Genomic DNA, 16032 nt, shown 5'->3' with positions numbered 1-16032 from the left:
TGTCTATTTTGTGCACTTGTACCAAGTATAATATTCATACTGTATATTCCGATCCCATATGCATAAAACTCCAACCGGATTTTTTTCCAGTTGAAATCACAAAGTTCCGGTTGGAAGCTCCCAACCAGAGTTTTTATGCAACGGATTTTACGTTCTTAGGTTAGCAACCTTAAAAAATTCAGGTTGGGTAAATCCCAACCTGAATTTTTTTAAGGTTGCTAAAAAAGTTTTATGCAACGGGACCCCGAAAACTCTGCCCGGTCGAGCTGTCCAGGGTCGGGCTATCCCGCGGTCGAGTTGTCTCCCCCCCCACCCCCCACCCCCCCCCCCCCCCCCCCACTTATACCCCACCCTGACCCGAGCTAGCTAGCTAGCGCTATTACACGTATTAGCTAGCTAGGAGGAGGGGGATGATGCGTGCGGCAGGATTTTCGCAATGAATTCCCTACGGAGTGTCATCCGTCCCTGCTTGTCGGTAGTTTACCCCAAGCGAATATTCAATTCGGTAAGATACAGTAAGACACCATATTTGATATTATAGGTCGCAATATCCCACTCAACTGCTTTGCATTAAAAGCGCAGGAATCAGGAGCACGTAGTCGTGGTCCTGCACTGCTGCAGATAGATGTCAGCTGTGCCTCTCGGTGTAGTCCCACATGTCTGACTTTATGTCGGAGTTATGTTTTCAATGCTGAGTTATGGTTTGTGAAAGAGTCGACAAGGAGAGACAATAGAAAATGACCCTTGAATTGTGAGTGTATGTCAACTTTTGATTTAAGTCATAGTGGCAGACTGTCCAGGCCCCAGGTCTGATAGGGTCCAGGGCCAAGGGCAAGGGCCGGACTAGGGAAGGAATTTGTTTCCAAGGCCCAAGGGCAAGGGGGAGTGGCTTGAGCATCAGTTGGTTACGCAATCAACCCACTCGCAGACGCAGGGGATGCACTGCTATGGACTTTATAATACGTTGTGGAGGTTGGATACAGTGACCATGACTTCTGAGTGTGCTTATAGTTTCAATTTCCATGTAGAACTTGACAAGCATTTGAAAATAAAGGAAAATTCAGATATAGAATGAGAAACAGAAAGGTCTGGATATCCCTTGGCCTTCTAAACGAGTTCTACCCTGTAATTTAAAAAATACAAAAACAATGTGCACGACTCTAGCGTAACTAGAGTATCTCAGTAATAGTGAGGCAAGTGTATCTCATAACCATAGCCATTCATACCTGCTGTTATGGCTTTTCTCTGAATAATCCTGTGCTAGAGATAAGAGATGTAGAGATTGATCCAAAATGCTGAAATTTGCCAGAGAATAATGCAATATCTGCTTTCTGATAAGAACCTGGAAAGCTCGAAAGTGATTGTAGTTTGTACCAGACTGCAAGAACTAGATTCTATTTCTATGTGACTTTGAGCATTAATTGGTTAGATGATATGGCCCTAATCAAAACGTGGTCATATTACCCATAGGAAGAACAAGCAGGGTCAGAAGTGTCGGTATGTTTGGCTGAAAACGAAAAAGAGAACAAATAATTGCAAATTTATGTATAGTTCTATATTTTGATATTTGTCCTTTATTGAAATTATAGGGCAGGCAGGGGAGAAGGTATCAATGAAATGTGATTAAGTAGAATCTAATGAATATGATGACAGTGAGAATTTTAGTCAGTATTACTCATCAATAGGTCATCTGTCTGCATCATGGTGTCTAAGGTAGGAAACAGGAAACAATGACCTTGATGAACATGACATCACCAGCATAGAAATATTGCCTTTGAATTGTTTGATGCAAGAGGGGGAGAAATACACAAATCTCTTGCCATTTAAAAAAAAAAATGTATTACAACATGATGAAGAGTTTTAAAAAAATGCATATTGTCACAGTCACATGACCTACATTGTTATCCTGAAGGATTCATGGGGTACAGTGATCCATGAATTTACCTGCAGTAAACTAGGCATGATATATGTTCTACTTCTATATTCAAATATAATTTCATTTCATTTCATTGATGTAATCATTGTTTTACTGATTTATCAGAAGAAATTTTTTTGCTGATATACATGTATATATCAAAACAAATTTCTTTAGGAGCCAGATTGTCCTTGAAATTTAGTACAGAAGAACCAAATTTTACGGAGAACGAACATTTGCTTTTAATGCCCCTAACTTATGGAATAATCTACCCCAGAATTTAGGCAAATCACTGATATGAATAGATTCAAGTTTGCTTTGAAAACACATTTGTTCACAATGCAAGCAAACATGAAACTCAGTACCATCACTGTAATTGGAATTGAAGGTTTTGTGTATAATCTTTCCATTTTTTTTTTGAGCGCATAGGACTTATGCACTATGTGACATGCGATATATAAGCACTGTCAGTTATTAAAGGGAAGGTAAACCCAAAGAACAATGTGGATTGAGTGAAAGCAGCAACATTAGTAGAACACATCTGAAAGTTTGAGGAAAATCGGACAATCGATGCAAAAGTTATGAATTTTTAAAGTTTTGGTGTTGGAACCGCTGGATGAGGAGACTACTAGAGGATATGACGTATGAGTGGACAACGATACAAAGAAAATATAAAGGAAATTCAACAAAAATTCACTTTTCTAGAATTATGAAAGAGCAATGGACCAACTGCTTTCAGAAGGCAGAGGGAATAATTGCTACCCTTAACATTATGCCAATATCAAGTTGATGGAATTTGTAATTTTCATGAAAAATGGATTTTTGCAGAATTTTCTTTATATTTTCTAGGTATTGTTGTCCACTCATACGTCATAACCTCTAGTAGTCTCCTCATCCAGCGGTTCCAACATCAAAACTTTAAAAAATTCATAACTTTTGCATCGATAGTCCGATTTTCCTCAAACTTTCACTAATGTGTTCTACTAATGCTGCTGCTTTCACTCAATCCACATTGCTCTTGGGGTTTATCTTCCCTTTAAAATGCTGGGATATGTAAGAAATAAAAATAATATCTCTTGTGTGAAAGATTGCTTCAACAGTCAGACCAATGTCTTCAAATGAGCAGCATGAAAGACAGCTTGATCACAGCGTCTTTCTGAAGTCGACCATTCCTCACCTTATGTCAGCTGCATTGGACAGAAGTCACAAGTCACCATGGTTAGCTGATGTAAGTTTGTTAACTCACAGGTGGTTTAATCAGGGAGGTTCTTCCACCTCCCTGGTTTAATGGTGGGTGTCATAGAGTTTTGAAGGAAATGTACTCTCTAAATAAAATGATAAGGATTGCTAGCAAGTTGCAATTGCCATCAATCCATGATGTGTACACATCATTAATGTGATTTGTGTGTATAAAGTAATACTGATGATACCGAACTCAAACATCTTTATACATGATGCAGGAGGTGCTTTTACAGGAATTTAACCTGTTGAGGACGAGTCCCAAGTATACTCAGGAGGGGTCTATGGGAAATGTGTGGTGTAGCAAAATCAGTCCGTCCTCAATGGGTTAAGATGTAGAGGAAGTTCTGGCTCAACAAGCAATGCAGCTTTTTAAACAAAGCTAGAATACAGTGCATTCAGTGTATGGGAAGTAATGAACATTTATAAAACACATGTTAGAAATGCCATTTGTGTGCTCTGTTAGAATTACTTCATTATGGAGGTGATCTGTGAAGCCTTCCTTGCAAAATAATGTTTTGTGGACAGTCTAACAGCCAAATTATCCAGAGTTTGTATATTTCTGTTTGATTTGCCTTTCACCTACAATCTACTCTTTTACACACAGCTTGAATTCTCTTCTGTTCATGCAATGTTATTTGTCATAATTTTCACTCTTTTCAGACCCTACCTATTTTTACCATCATTTTTCTCTTTTTTATTTCATTTCATCAATCAGGGTTGCTGGGTTTTTTTTCTTCTTCTTTTTCTTCTTGTTTGTATTTTGTGCTATAAATATGCTCTGTTGTTAGTCTACAGTGCAGCAAGTCTGTGAGTACTATCAGCGCCTGACTGCCGAGGACAAGCTGGGCTTCTTGTGTGCAATGGCTTCAGGGATGGGAGTCAGGCATGAGAAGGTGATGGCTGAAGCGGTCATGCTTCAGAAGCAGGAGGTGAGGGCAAAGGTCAAGCCAAGCTACATTCATGTTCTACATAAATTTGTGTTCTAAAAATGCCTGTCAATGAAACGGTTGACTCATTGGAGAGAGGGATCTCTTAACGGGTTTCTTCTTGATTCTCCAGGAATCGTCAGTGCCCCCCAAATGATATTCTTGTTTGCCCGGCGACAGAGTATGAACATCTTGGTAAATCTCACTAGGTGTGAAAACAGTTAAGCATTATATGTTCTCTTTCACAGTTGACTGCTTGTGCTGTCAAGCAATGCAAAATATCAATCAAATGTGAGATAAGAATAGAGTGTGCGCTGAGCTGGCAATTTTTGTTTGTTTGTTTTGTTTTGTTTTTTTAAGTGTAAGGGCGTCCATATGGGTTCAGCACAAGTCAAGGCTCAATAAACAAGCACACTACCATGTTGGAAATTTTAAATTATATATTTGATATATATTTAAAATATGCACACAATTCTGAGACAGACAAATAACAGCTATCGATAGCAGAAACTCTAATCTTTCGCTAAATGTTAATATTCTGCTCAGTATTATACAAGTAAACATGAATTTAGGCCATGATGCAGGCACACATGTGTACATTTTGGGAACCTTGTATACCCAGTACCCATCTATGAATTGACTGGAAGGAGTGAATTAACAGATATTCTCCCATCTTCACCCCCTTTTGACAGGGTCGTGAGGAGGCTGTTCTTCTGCAGGCGGAAGGGCGTCTTCGTCAGTCTCTCCTACCGGGTTACTCCACCCTCTTCTCTCATGTCAGCAGGTTGCCGGGCGGGGTCAAATTTCTGGTGGACCTTAGAGCCAATTTGCTTGTAAGTTGCTCATGTAGGCCTACAATACCTTGTATTTCATCCTGTACTCACATGCACAGTATGTTTGATTTCTGTTCTTGGGATTTACATCACACTGCTGATGTATACCATAAATCTGTTATAGATCTTTATTTTACGTTTTACATATTGTATGAATGTCGGGGCACTTCATAGGAATGCAATATCATGATTATTTTCTAGTTTACAAGAATATTCTTATAAATTCAAACGTTATTTGAACATTCTTAATATTTTGATCAGTATGTAGGTGTTGTTCCTATTGTTTTTCCTGACAACCAGAAAGTTTGCACAATGTAGCAATAACTATTGCATTTAGACTGCTTTCCAAAAGTGAATACTTTCTGTATGTGATAATAAGACAAGGTAAAGTTTACACCACTGCAGAATGCTATGGCTCATATAGTATAAATGATCTTCTTTTCAATGTTCCAGGGACATCTGTCATCAACGTCGTCCATCAGGAATGAGGCAGAGTTGAGAGCACTGAATGAGACTCTACGTGAGCTTCTGATTGGCTGGTTCGCTGCCGGCATGCTGACCCTGGAGAGGGTCACATGGTCATCCTCATGTCACATGCTGGAAAGGGTCAGGGGTTAAAAGAATCATTAACTTCAGTATCACTTCCTTGAAGCGTGGCTTTTATGTGTCATGCTCATATTATCATTCATATGTCACCAAGAGCATTTGAGTATATTATGACAATAATTACTTCAATTGTTGTTATTCAAGATCATGATTAGTTTAGTGACACAATTGTGCTAGTTAAAGTTATATTACAAAAAGTAATACTAGTAGTAAAAATATGATGGTAAAGATTCATGAAAAGAGCACATGTGGCAGTCATAATACCACATCAATGATTGTAATTGTTTGTGTAATTCTTTGCTGTATTCAGTTTAATTTGTTTCTTCCCTTATTTCTAATCATTCGACAAACTGCCCTGTCTTCCTTCACAGATTATTGAGGTAATCCATCTAAATTTAGACAGAATAAGATATGTGATCTGTAGCCTCTTATGTTGACACATGCTCTGAATATTTGGATGCAAGAACAATCTTGATAAAAATATCAATTATATACAAGAAATAAGAAGTTCTGAAGAAATGGTCATAGAGTGAAGTCAGATATTTGCAATATTATGCTAAATTACACCAAGATTAGAGAAGATGCAAGTGTATATGAAAATTAGGTATTATTGGTGAAAAACATGGATACATCATACCCTTAGGAACGTCATTGTCGTAAAATCAAATATTTCATCATTTCCTTTTTTTGTGGTCTCATTCTACAGATAAGTCAGTACGAGGCTGTTCATCCCATCAGGAATTGGACAGACATCAAGCAGCGGGTGGGGCCGTATCGACGCTGCTTCGTCTTCACACACAGCAGCATGCCAGGAGAGCCTTTGGTGATTCTGCACACTGCCCTCATGAGAGATATCTCAGACAGCATACAGGTAAGGGCAAGATCATTTTCGTATGATCTCATGCAATATGAATCTGTCGACAGGTGAGAGGCACAACTTTTTAACCTGGATTGTAACTTTTAAAAGTGTTGTCACACCCTACTTGGTATTACTGGAATAATAGATTAAAATATGGTTAAATTGTTTCTTACTGAATTCTTTATATGCCTTGTGGGCTTTTTTTTTATGCAGCTGTCTTTTGTTACTTTTGAACAGGTATGCCATCTGCAAGGAAACATAGGTATTGCATATCTATCCTTACTTGGATTTGAAATCTTGCTTTCTTCAGTGCCAAAATTGAGTCTGTTAAATTCCGCAGTTCATGCTACTCAAGGTGTATCATAACATACACTTTAAGGAATAAAAAACTAGAGTAGATGGGAGTTGTTTCATACAGCACATACCAAGGTAATGTAGGAGTGGCAAGAGAGAACCGTTTGGGGGTCAGGTAGGTATGAGCTGGAGCACGATTTGTCTGATGCATGATAATGATTTATTAGTGGAAAAATGAGCAAAGAAAAGATCCCATTTTCTTTGCTCATTTTTCCACTCATAAATTGTAATCATTTCTGGTCAGTTTTCTTCTGTTTGCGTTTGTTGCATGATAATAGTGTTACATTGTTTGGTTGATATGAATGGCTTTAACCTCCAGATCTTGTACATGTTAAAACTAGATTATGGTATTCTGATCTTTATAAAGTCCATTGTGCGGAGCCAGGATGCCAGAGACCAGAAGAACGTGTTGCCAGGTGAAGAGGAGGCAGATGAGGCACAGGCGGCCATCTTCTATTCAATCACTTCCACCCAAAGAGGTAGGCAAGCCTTTGCATTCTTTTTGAGTCATGTGCTGCCGGCATCATGAATGTATTACCCAATATTACACTCTCAGTTGGATTTGTCAGTAGATGGGTTCCTCATCCGATCTTCTTCTTCCTATCTTCTCCTCATCATCATCATCATATTCTCTTCTTCTTCTAGTTTCTCTTTCTTTGTTCTCTTTTTCCCATTTATCTTTCTCTTTTTATTTTGTTCTGCTTTGCACATTCTTCTTCTGCCTCTTCGTTTTTTTTTCTCTTCTGCAGCTTTTATTCTTGTCAAGTCCAATTTTCTTCAATCTTTGCTTTTTCATTCATTTCTTGTCCTCTTCTCAGTGTTCTTCCCTAGGTGACAATATCTGAATATCTCTTTCTGTTCTCAAAGGGATCATGTAGTTTTGGTTGAGACCTAAATTCAGGTTTCTAACATTTTTTTTTTTTTTTGTGAGATAATGAGAAACCTTCTATGAAATATGAAAGAGCATGTTATTCTATGAGGAATTCAACATTCATTTGACGAAAATTGGTTTTGAAATGGCTGAGATATCCAAAAAAGAGCGATTCTAATAAAGTGTGGGACCCACACTTTATTACGATCGCTTTGTTTTACTTTGTTTTTGGATGTTCCAGTCATTCCAAACCCGATTTTCATCAAATAAACTTTGAATTCCTCTTAGAATGGTATACTCTGTATTATATCGTAAGTGTTTTCTTGGTATCTCACAAAAAGTTAAAAGCCCAATTCTCATCTTCACCAATACTGTACCATCCCTTTAATCACCAAGATGAAATATCTACAGTTTAATATCATCACTATCACACTGTAACACAAGAAGATACTTTGCTTATTGTAAGATCAAGGAGTTGCCCTCATGATGCCAAGTCCCTCTTCTTATCCACCTTCCAGGCCTACAGGGCGTTGAACTCGGCAACCATCTCATCAAGAGCGTCGTCAAGGAGCTACAGTCAGAGTTTCCCAGCATGCACCTCTTCTCCAGCCTCTCTCCAATCCCGGGCTTCAAAAACTGGCTGATCACACAGATTAATCAGCAGGTCAAAGGTCAGTGAAAATGGTTGGCTCAAAGGTCATGATAGTGCACTCTATCCCTTTTGTCCCCCTGCTGTAGGAAGTATACTCTTGTCCCTTTTCCCATTTTGCAAGACATCTTATATCTGTGTATGCTACTAACAACCTTCCGGTTTGCCACACCGATGTTGTGCATAGATAGACAAAAGTTTATTGAAAAATGCTCAGGAATTTTCAAATTATTGCTACTGGTACTCCTCATGCTCAGTTGCATTTCACATTGCCTGCAGTAGGTGGTAGGGATAAGCTGAACTCTGCTCTTTATAGGCTTTGAAGGGCATGCTAGCTGGAGTGTTTTGTTTACTGACTGGCTTATCTGTCTGTAAACTACTTACCAGTGAATAGAGATTACCTAATCCTCTAATCCCTATTGTGCCACTATGGGCTTCCTGTTTGACCCAGGCCTATTGTTACACCTGAGTGGGTCTGCTGACTTTACAACTTGGTCAAGTCTGGGTGGATTACTGAATGCTCGTGAAAAGGAATGGCAAGTTAAGCCAAATGCCTGGGGGGGGGGGGGGGGGAGGATTAATTGCCTCTCTTGTGTGTCGCATTGGTTTGAAGAAAATGTTTAATTAACCCGTTCCATACTGAATTCTGGATTCCCCATAGACTTATTACATGGGCCACTAGGTTCCCGTATGGAACAGGTTATACCGATGTGTTGGCTCAGTGAGTAGAGCGGCTGCCCTCACAATCGGGAGGTCGTGGGTTCAAACCCTGGCCGCGTCATACCAAAAGACGTTAAAAGATGGGAGTTGCTGCTGCCTTGTTTGCCGTTTAACAGTTGAAAAGGTTAGAGCAACGTCGATCTGGCGCTGCTCAGTGGCTGCCGGGCCCACGATCAATTGGGCAAAATGAATTTCCATTCTTGGACAATAAAATTTGGAGTTTATATCCAAAACAATTATTATTATTATTATTATTATTATTATTATTATTATTAAATTGGGCTTGCATTCAATTAAGTTGAGTGTGCAAACAGGCCACATCAAGAGTTAATGATATGAAAAATTCTGTCTGAGGGTGACAGTTGGCAGAGAAATCATGTGAGACTTAATTATATTCAGCTGAGCGTGCTTCCATGAAACCAGCAAGAATAGGAAATACTGGCCCAAATCAAAAGTACATAGTTTATATCAAATCCAAGGCTAGATTAAGTCCATGGACTAAAATAATGCAAAATATGCATACGTTTACCAGTAACATGCATGTGTCAGCCCCCGTTCAATTTTGGATGTCTGTTTTTGCACACAATCTGTCAGGCACATCCATGCAGACAAAATTTATGTAGGCCACAGGCTAGATTCAAATTACCTTTGCAAATTTGGGACATAATGTTTAATTATCGTTACATGCTTGTTGCTTGTTTCTGAGAATCTTGGTCATCTCTCCAGTGTAATAGTGATGTGTGTGAGTTGAGTGGCTGGATCTGAATTTGTACCGTACCATCTGTCATCTTGAGTGATATCTCATTATCAAGCTCCTTTCATGACCGCCCCACACTGCTTTGATAATGACAGCAGCTATCCTTGTGGAACAATCATTACAAAATCATGAAAGAAGAGACCTATTCCAAATACCTAATACAGTTCGACCTCGATTATCCGGCTATGTCGGGACCGGTGCTCATCCGGATAAGCGAATTGGCCGGATATGGGAGACACAATGTTAATGTATATAGCTGCCGTCCAAGCTGCCGTCCCAGTGCACTGGCAGCTAGGCAGTTAGCGTACCCCGCAACGGTGGTGATGACTGCTTACTTTTACGATGATAATGTGGTGTGAATTTATGTTAGTTCTGTCGGGAATATTGTAGGTAAATCGTGTGAGTTTTGTAGAAATTTTAATTGAGTTTAAAGTCACTGTTTTTTCTCAATTTTTGGATTAAAAAAAAAAGTCCTTCACTGCGTGAATGCGTCCAGATGATAGAGACTTCCGGATAAAAGGAGGCCGGATAATCGAGGTCGAACTGTAGATTTATAATTTATTTTTGCAATTTCTTTTTGTTTTTTTGATCACTCTTTTGAACTTAGGTACACTTGATGAAATTCAAAGCTTTATAATTTTTTATAATGTCCTCTTTGTTTCCTTACATCTTTTTCATAAAATTTCCCATCTTTTAGATGGAGAAAGTGTCACCTTGCTCACTGGGGAGGAGTTAGACTCATTCCAGGCTGCAATGGATGTTGCATCGCAGCCCATGCTACCATTGCTCAAGAAAGTACTAGTCACCAATGAGTGGTTTCAGTCTGAGAGCCTGAAAAGGAGTCTACAGGGCCCTTTGATGAGACTATGTGCAAGGTGAGAGTAATGCATTCAGATCTTCCATCTAGCTTACCGTATCCAATACTTTGTATGATTTCTTCATCATTTGAAACAAGAAAAGAAGTTTTCAAATTACATTGTTGTTTTAGGCAAAAAAAAAAATGGTTTGTTTGCCCTTCGCGACCGACCGAAAATCACAGAAATTTCGGGTCGGGTCTTTTATTTATTTATTTATTTTTTGCTTTTTCAAGTTTATTTTTTTCCACAAATTTCATCTTCTGCAAATTTGTGAACGGTTTTCAACCCAAAATTATCCATTTTAAGCTAAAGAAAGAATGAAAAAAAGTCTACAAATTTTGTTTCATTTCATCAACCCGTCGTAATCACGTTCGGGCTGCGCGGGGCCGCAGGCTACGTTTTAGAGCATGCATTGCATGCTAGCTACCTTTTTGGCTCACGTGCATAGGTAGTGCGCTAGCGCAGCGCGACTGCCAAGATGGCTACTTTTGCAGCATCCGTTACCAGCTGTCATGGCACCGAAACTGTTTGGAGTTCAGTTGCCAGCATCTCACTAAAAGGTACTTTTTTTGGAGCTGTTTGCAAAATTTAACGAAGATGAATGTTTTAAGTGTTTGTCAGTGAGTGTTTTAAAAAACAAAAACAAACAAAAACAAAAACAAAAACGAAACAACCTACTGACCCTCTTGGGTTTTGACAATTAAGGGCAAACAAACATTTTTTTTGGTGGCCTTATTTATATGCATGCGTGTATTATATGCGTGCGTGTATGTGTGCGTGTATAGATTTGGGTGGGTACCGGTGAACTGGTGTGGAGGTGAAAGTGTGTGTGTGTGTATGTGTGTGTGTGTGTGTGCATGTTGGTGTGTGTGTAAGTGAGGTCTTTTCTTATACCATTATTTTTTTTTTCCTCTCCCGGATTTGATTGTATTTTTTTTTGTTCCATTTTTGTTTCATTTGCTTGTGTACAATCCTTTTCTCTTGTATGCTCTATATGAACTTATATTTTGTGTTTTATGTTCCCTCTTTGTTACCGTGTTTGTAACTTTGTGTTTTTTACTCAAATTGTACTTTGTCCGTGATGCAGGGCCCTTTGGCAGAGCAGTTCCGAGTGAGCTGAAAGGGCTACTCTGCTAAAAGAAAACTGAATAAATATATGAATAAATAAATAAATAAATAAATAAATAAATGAATGAATGAATGAATGAATGAATGAATGAATGAATGAATGAATGAATGAATGAATGAATGAATGAATGAATGAATGAATGAATGAATAAATGAATGAATGAATGAATGAATGAATAAATGAATGAATAAATAAATAAATAAATAAATAAATAAACAAATAAATAAATAAATAAATAAATTAATTAATTAATTAATAAACAAATAAATAAATGAATAAATAAATATATTTGACTAAGCATGCTTACCATGTGCCATTATTCAATTTCTGACACAAAATAAGTTGTTTTCCCTTAATTCTGTGTGTGTGTTTGTGAATCAACCTGTTTTGGTTGTTTGTTTGTTTGTTTTTTTCAATCTGCAGATGTTAGCACACCTAATAGATACATTTACAATGAAGGAGTGCACATTTATTTACTTGCAAGAATGCAATGTTAGACACCCCAACAATGAAATTAAACAAACATAGTGATTAAAATGCTGAGCTTTATTAGAAGGGAGGGAGCTGTCTTTACCCTCCTTGCTTTCATGATGATGATGATTTTGATGATGATGATGATGATGATGATGATGAAGATGGTGATGATGACGCTGTTGATGAGAGTCATGGTAATGAGTGTGTTGGTGGCCGTGGTAAGGTGGTTTGTATTCTAAAGCTGTTACAGTGTTTGTTTTTCACATTCCTTTTGTTGTTTCAGGTACTTGTACTTGGAAAAGAGGAGAACATTTGCACTCAATCCAGTTGGTATGTGATGAAGATCCCAATTCCACCATTTTTAAATACAGTATTAAAAGTTCATGTGGCATATCTATATGAGTGTCAAGTCCATCTGTTGTGCAGCAAATCACCAAAACAGTTCACACATCCATATGATTGTCAGATTTTTTCATTTTAACAACTATAAATTACTTATCCTAAGGACAGAGTTTCAGAATTTGTGATAATTGGGATGAAGAATAAGAATATTTTCAAAATTTAGAACAAATTGAAGTGAACAAGGGTGATGACATGGCAGAGTCACCATAAGAATGCATGAGTTGGGGCTCAAGGAAGCAGAACAAAAGAAGAAGGCATGCATAGATAATACACTGGTGAACTTGGAAGCAAGCGGTATTGTAATGGAATTACACTGCTACATTTCTGAAATATGTGAACCTCCTATGTCATCATCCTGGTTCAGTGTAATTTATTTAATGCCCCAGTCACGTAGACATCCCGGATCACCCCGGACCACCCAGGATCTGATCCGGGGAGAGATCCATGTTGACGCCGGGAGGCCAATAGGGCAACTTTTGGAGGTCAAAAACATCCGGCGTCATCCGGGGATTGCCGTGTTGGCAGAGCAATCCGGGATGGTCCGTGTGGCTGCCGTGTAGCTGCCGTGTTGATCCGTGTAGCTGCCGTGTTGATCCGTGTAGATGCCGTGTTTGTCCGTGTAGACGCCGTGTTCTTCCGGCCTTATCTGTGTAGCTGCCGTGTTGATACCTTGTGTACAAATCCTGGATCTGCCCGGATCTCTGCGGATCACCGTGTAAATCCTTGAGCATCAGTGTTTGTATGTGACTGGGGCATTAGGTTTTTCAAAGTATTGTTTCTCTGCTTAAGAACCACAATAAATTCCACAAATCTATAAGTGGAGTTGACGATTTATGTAATACATGATGTGAAATTATGAAAATCATCTGGAATGTCCCTTTAAATGCATAACCACAAGAAAACTGCTGAAAACATGCTTTTTTTTTTCTTTTTCTTTTTTTTTCTTTTTTTTTTTTTTTGGGGGGGGGGGGTTCATACTAATGGACAGAAAATCATCACAATTCATTTAATATATGTACAGTGTTTTGACCAAAGGACCACTTTAAACCATGTGTTCTTTATTCTGGTGGGTTCAGTGCCTGTGTTAACCTGAGCAATGAATATATGATGGGATAGATTAAACCATGATAAGCATTGTGCTGTACTTTAATTTAAGAGATTTCATATGAACCCAAACTTTGTTCCTCCCCAGCAAACTTTCACCTGCAAAATGGTGCCACCTTGTGGCGGCTTAACTGGCTGGGGGACACCTCGGCCCGGGGCCTGACCGCCTCCTGTGGAATGATGGTCAACTACCGCTACTTCCTGGAGAACACCACCTCCCTTGGCCAGCAGTATGCAGAAACGCAGAAGATTGAGGCATCACAACAAATACTCGACTTGGTCCACGGCCAATCAGCTTCAGGCACAAACAGCCACGTGAACAGCAAATTATGATAGTGGTGCCTGTTGTCATCTTCCTCTTCCTTTGTCTGAGAAAATGTACAAATCAAATGAATTAATTATTTTCATTCAAATGGACTATAATTCTGCTTTCTCTTGTGAAACTGCATCCTTCATACGCAGTCGAAGATCAACACACTGCAGAGTGGTATGCATCCCGTCATCATGGTACTATCAGACCCTCAAGTGCCAATCATATTTACATGTGAACAAGGCATCATGCAGAAATGTGAATCTGTGAAGTGCTGCTAAAATTTGTTGGCATGACTGAATGCCAGAGGAGGGCTTCCCTGAATTATCCTGATTTATATGAGATTTTTCAGAATGATAATCAAGTTCAGCATGATGATTCATGAGATCAGAGATTTTTACATCCAGGAGGATGAATAATGTCTATGTTTATGTAAGAAGAACATTCTTGAGTCCTGGAGTTTACTGTATTGAGCTTTATGATACATGATCGTCCAGGGTATTGCTCAGGTCGCTGAAGGTTTAAGTTGGCCTCAACGTGGTTGTCAATCTTCCATGTACTCTGTTGCCAGGCATAGACATTTCTTGCCAATTACTGATTAACAATAAGATCACACAAAATGCAAGTAACATTTTCACCTGTATAATGTCCTGTTGCCATGGTGAAGAGGTCTATTGCCATGTATTCTAAGTGTTTGCTCATCAAGGATTCCCTACATCTTAGCTCCATGGCATACACTAGCTTAAAGGGTGTGTACAGTTCTGGTTAAGGTGAGGATTTAGCTTTTAATGTTTTGCGAGATATTCAGAAATCAATCTATGAGATGTCAAAGAGCATGCAATTCTAAAGGGTATCAAAAGTTTATTTGATGAAAATCGGTTTTGAAATGGCTGAGATATCCGAAAACAAGGTGGAACAAAGAGATCCTAATAAAAGGCGTGGCCTGTCGCCTTTTATTATCATCACTTTTTTGGATATCTCAGCCATTTGAAAACCAATTTTCATCAAATAAATGTTGAATCCTTTTTAGAATTGCATGCTCTTTCATATTTCATAAGAGGTTTCTCATTATCTCACTTGACCTGAATCTCCACTTCAACCAGTATTGTACAGTCCTTTTAAAGCATCCTGCTGCAACAAAACTTCATGAATTTTCGAATGACTCATCACAAATCCTAACAATGCAGGAGTGCTTTTTATAATAGGTAACTTCATTACAGGTAGTAAATATTTGAAATAATTCTCTCTGTATGCATATAGTTTTGTTATTTTTACTGTAATTTTGTTTTCTTTTTTGATGTTCATGGTTAGGTGATGTCTTTACTATGTAAATTGATGCAAAGCCTGAAAGATTGTAATCACCATGATGTATGATTGTATTAACTGCCTGTGACTAGTCAATCATCAGCAAGTAATCTTGTGGCATCAATATACTGAATACAAGTAACTCACTATCGTGCAATATGAGTGTTACTATCAATGTGATGCTTGTAGCATATCATGTGTGACCTCAGTCAAAGTCATGCTATATTTTTGCATGGTACAACAATTCTCGGTATCGCCAGTACCTGGGTGCCGCTCGGTGAGCATTGCTTTAGATGCATTATGGGATAGCCCAGGGGACTAACTTTCAGCCATTTTTGGCTGCGTATGCACTCAGGTCACATTCCCTCTTAATGCAAGGGTATTTTTTGTTAAGATTTTTCTTAACTTTCCATCATGTGACCAGCATGTTGAAGCCTCACACTAGCAAACCATGACTCTACTGATTACAAATCAGCAAAATTTTAAAGTTTTAAACTCTTTTTTTAATCTTAATTCTACCCAAAGAAAAGAGCAGCAGCATCCAATGAAAAGCAGACGAAATTTGCATTGAATTGCATGGGAACTGAAACAAATGCAAGACAATCTTTAGTGACAATGCTCCCAAGGAACCCCACTGTGTATCTGTGACAGGGCTCACAGCGTGCGCAAGAGCTTTTTGTGCATTGGCAATACTGAGAATTGATGCAGGTAGCTTTCTG

At 38.6% G+C, this 16032-nt stretch overlaps 1 protein-coding gene across 1 annotated transcript; it reads left to right on the top strand.

Moving 5' to 3' along the window:
• Positions 1-443: 443 nt before the first annotated feature.
• On the top strand, positions 444-14110 carry LOC139722422 (malonyl-CoA decarboxylase, mitochondrial-like). Its single transcript, XM_071633714.1, has 11 exons — positions 444-505; positions 3003-3143; positions 3946-4086; positions 4776-4916; positions 5370-5522; positions 6229-6393; positions 7103-7214; positions 8125-8277; positions 10430-10607; positions 12476-12522; positions 13787-14110. The coding sequence occupies exons 2-11, from the start codon at positions 3024-3026 to the stop codon at positions 14029-14031; spliced, it is 1455 nt and encodes a 484-aa protein (XP_071489815.1). The 5' UTR covers positions 444-505; positions 3003-3023; the 3' UTR covers positions 14032-14110.
• Positions 14111-16032: the final 1922 nt, after the last annotated feature.

Source organism: Diadema antillarum, unplaced genomic scaffold (assembly GCF_040938485.1).
Source record: "Diadema antillarum isolate AM-2024a unplaced genomic scaffold, OU_Dant_1.0 scf00000165, whole genome shotgun sequence".
Classification (NCBI taxonomy): Eukaryota; Metazoa; Echinodermata; class Echinoidea; order Diadematoida; family Diadematidae; genus Diadema; species Diadema antillarum.
This window is presented reverse-complemented; position numbering and strand designations above follow the sequence as displayed.

What these genes read in the sequence shown, in the direction of transcription:
- LOC139722422 (XM_071633714.1), top strand. Translation starts at nt 3,024, where the DNA reads ATGTCTTCAAATGAGCAGCATGAAAGACAGCTTGATCACAGCGTCTTT. An exon ending in GATTAATCAGCAGGTCAAAG is followed by an intron (nt 8,278 to 10,429) that starts GTCAGTGAAAAT and finishes CCCATCTTTTAG; the next exon opens with ATGGAGAAAGTGTCACCTTG. An exon ending in ATTTGCACTCAATCCAGTTG is followed by an intron (nt 12,523 to 13,786) that starts GTATGTGATGAA and finishes GTTCCTCCCCAG; the next exon opens with CAAACTTTCACCTGCAAAAT.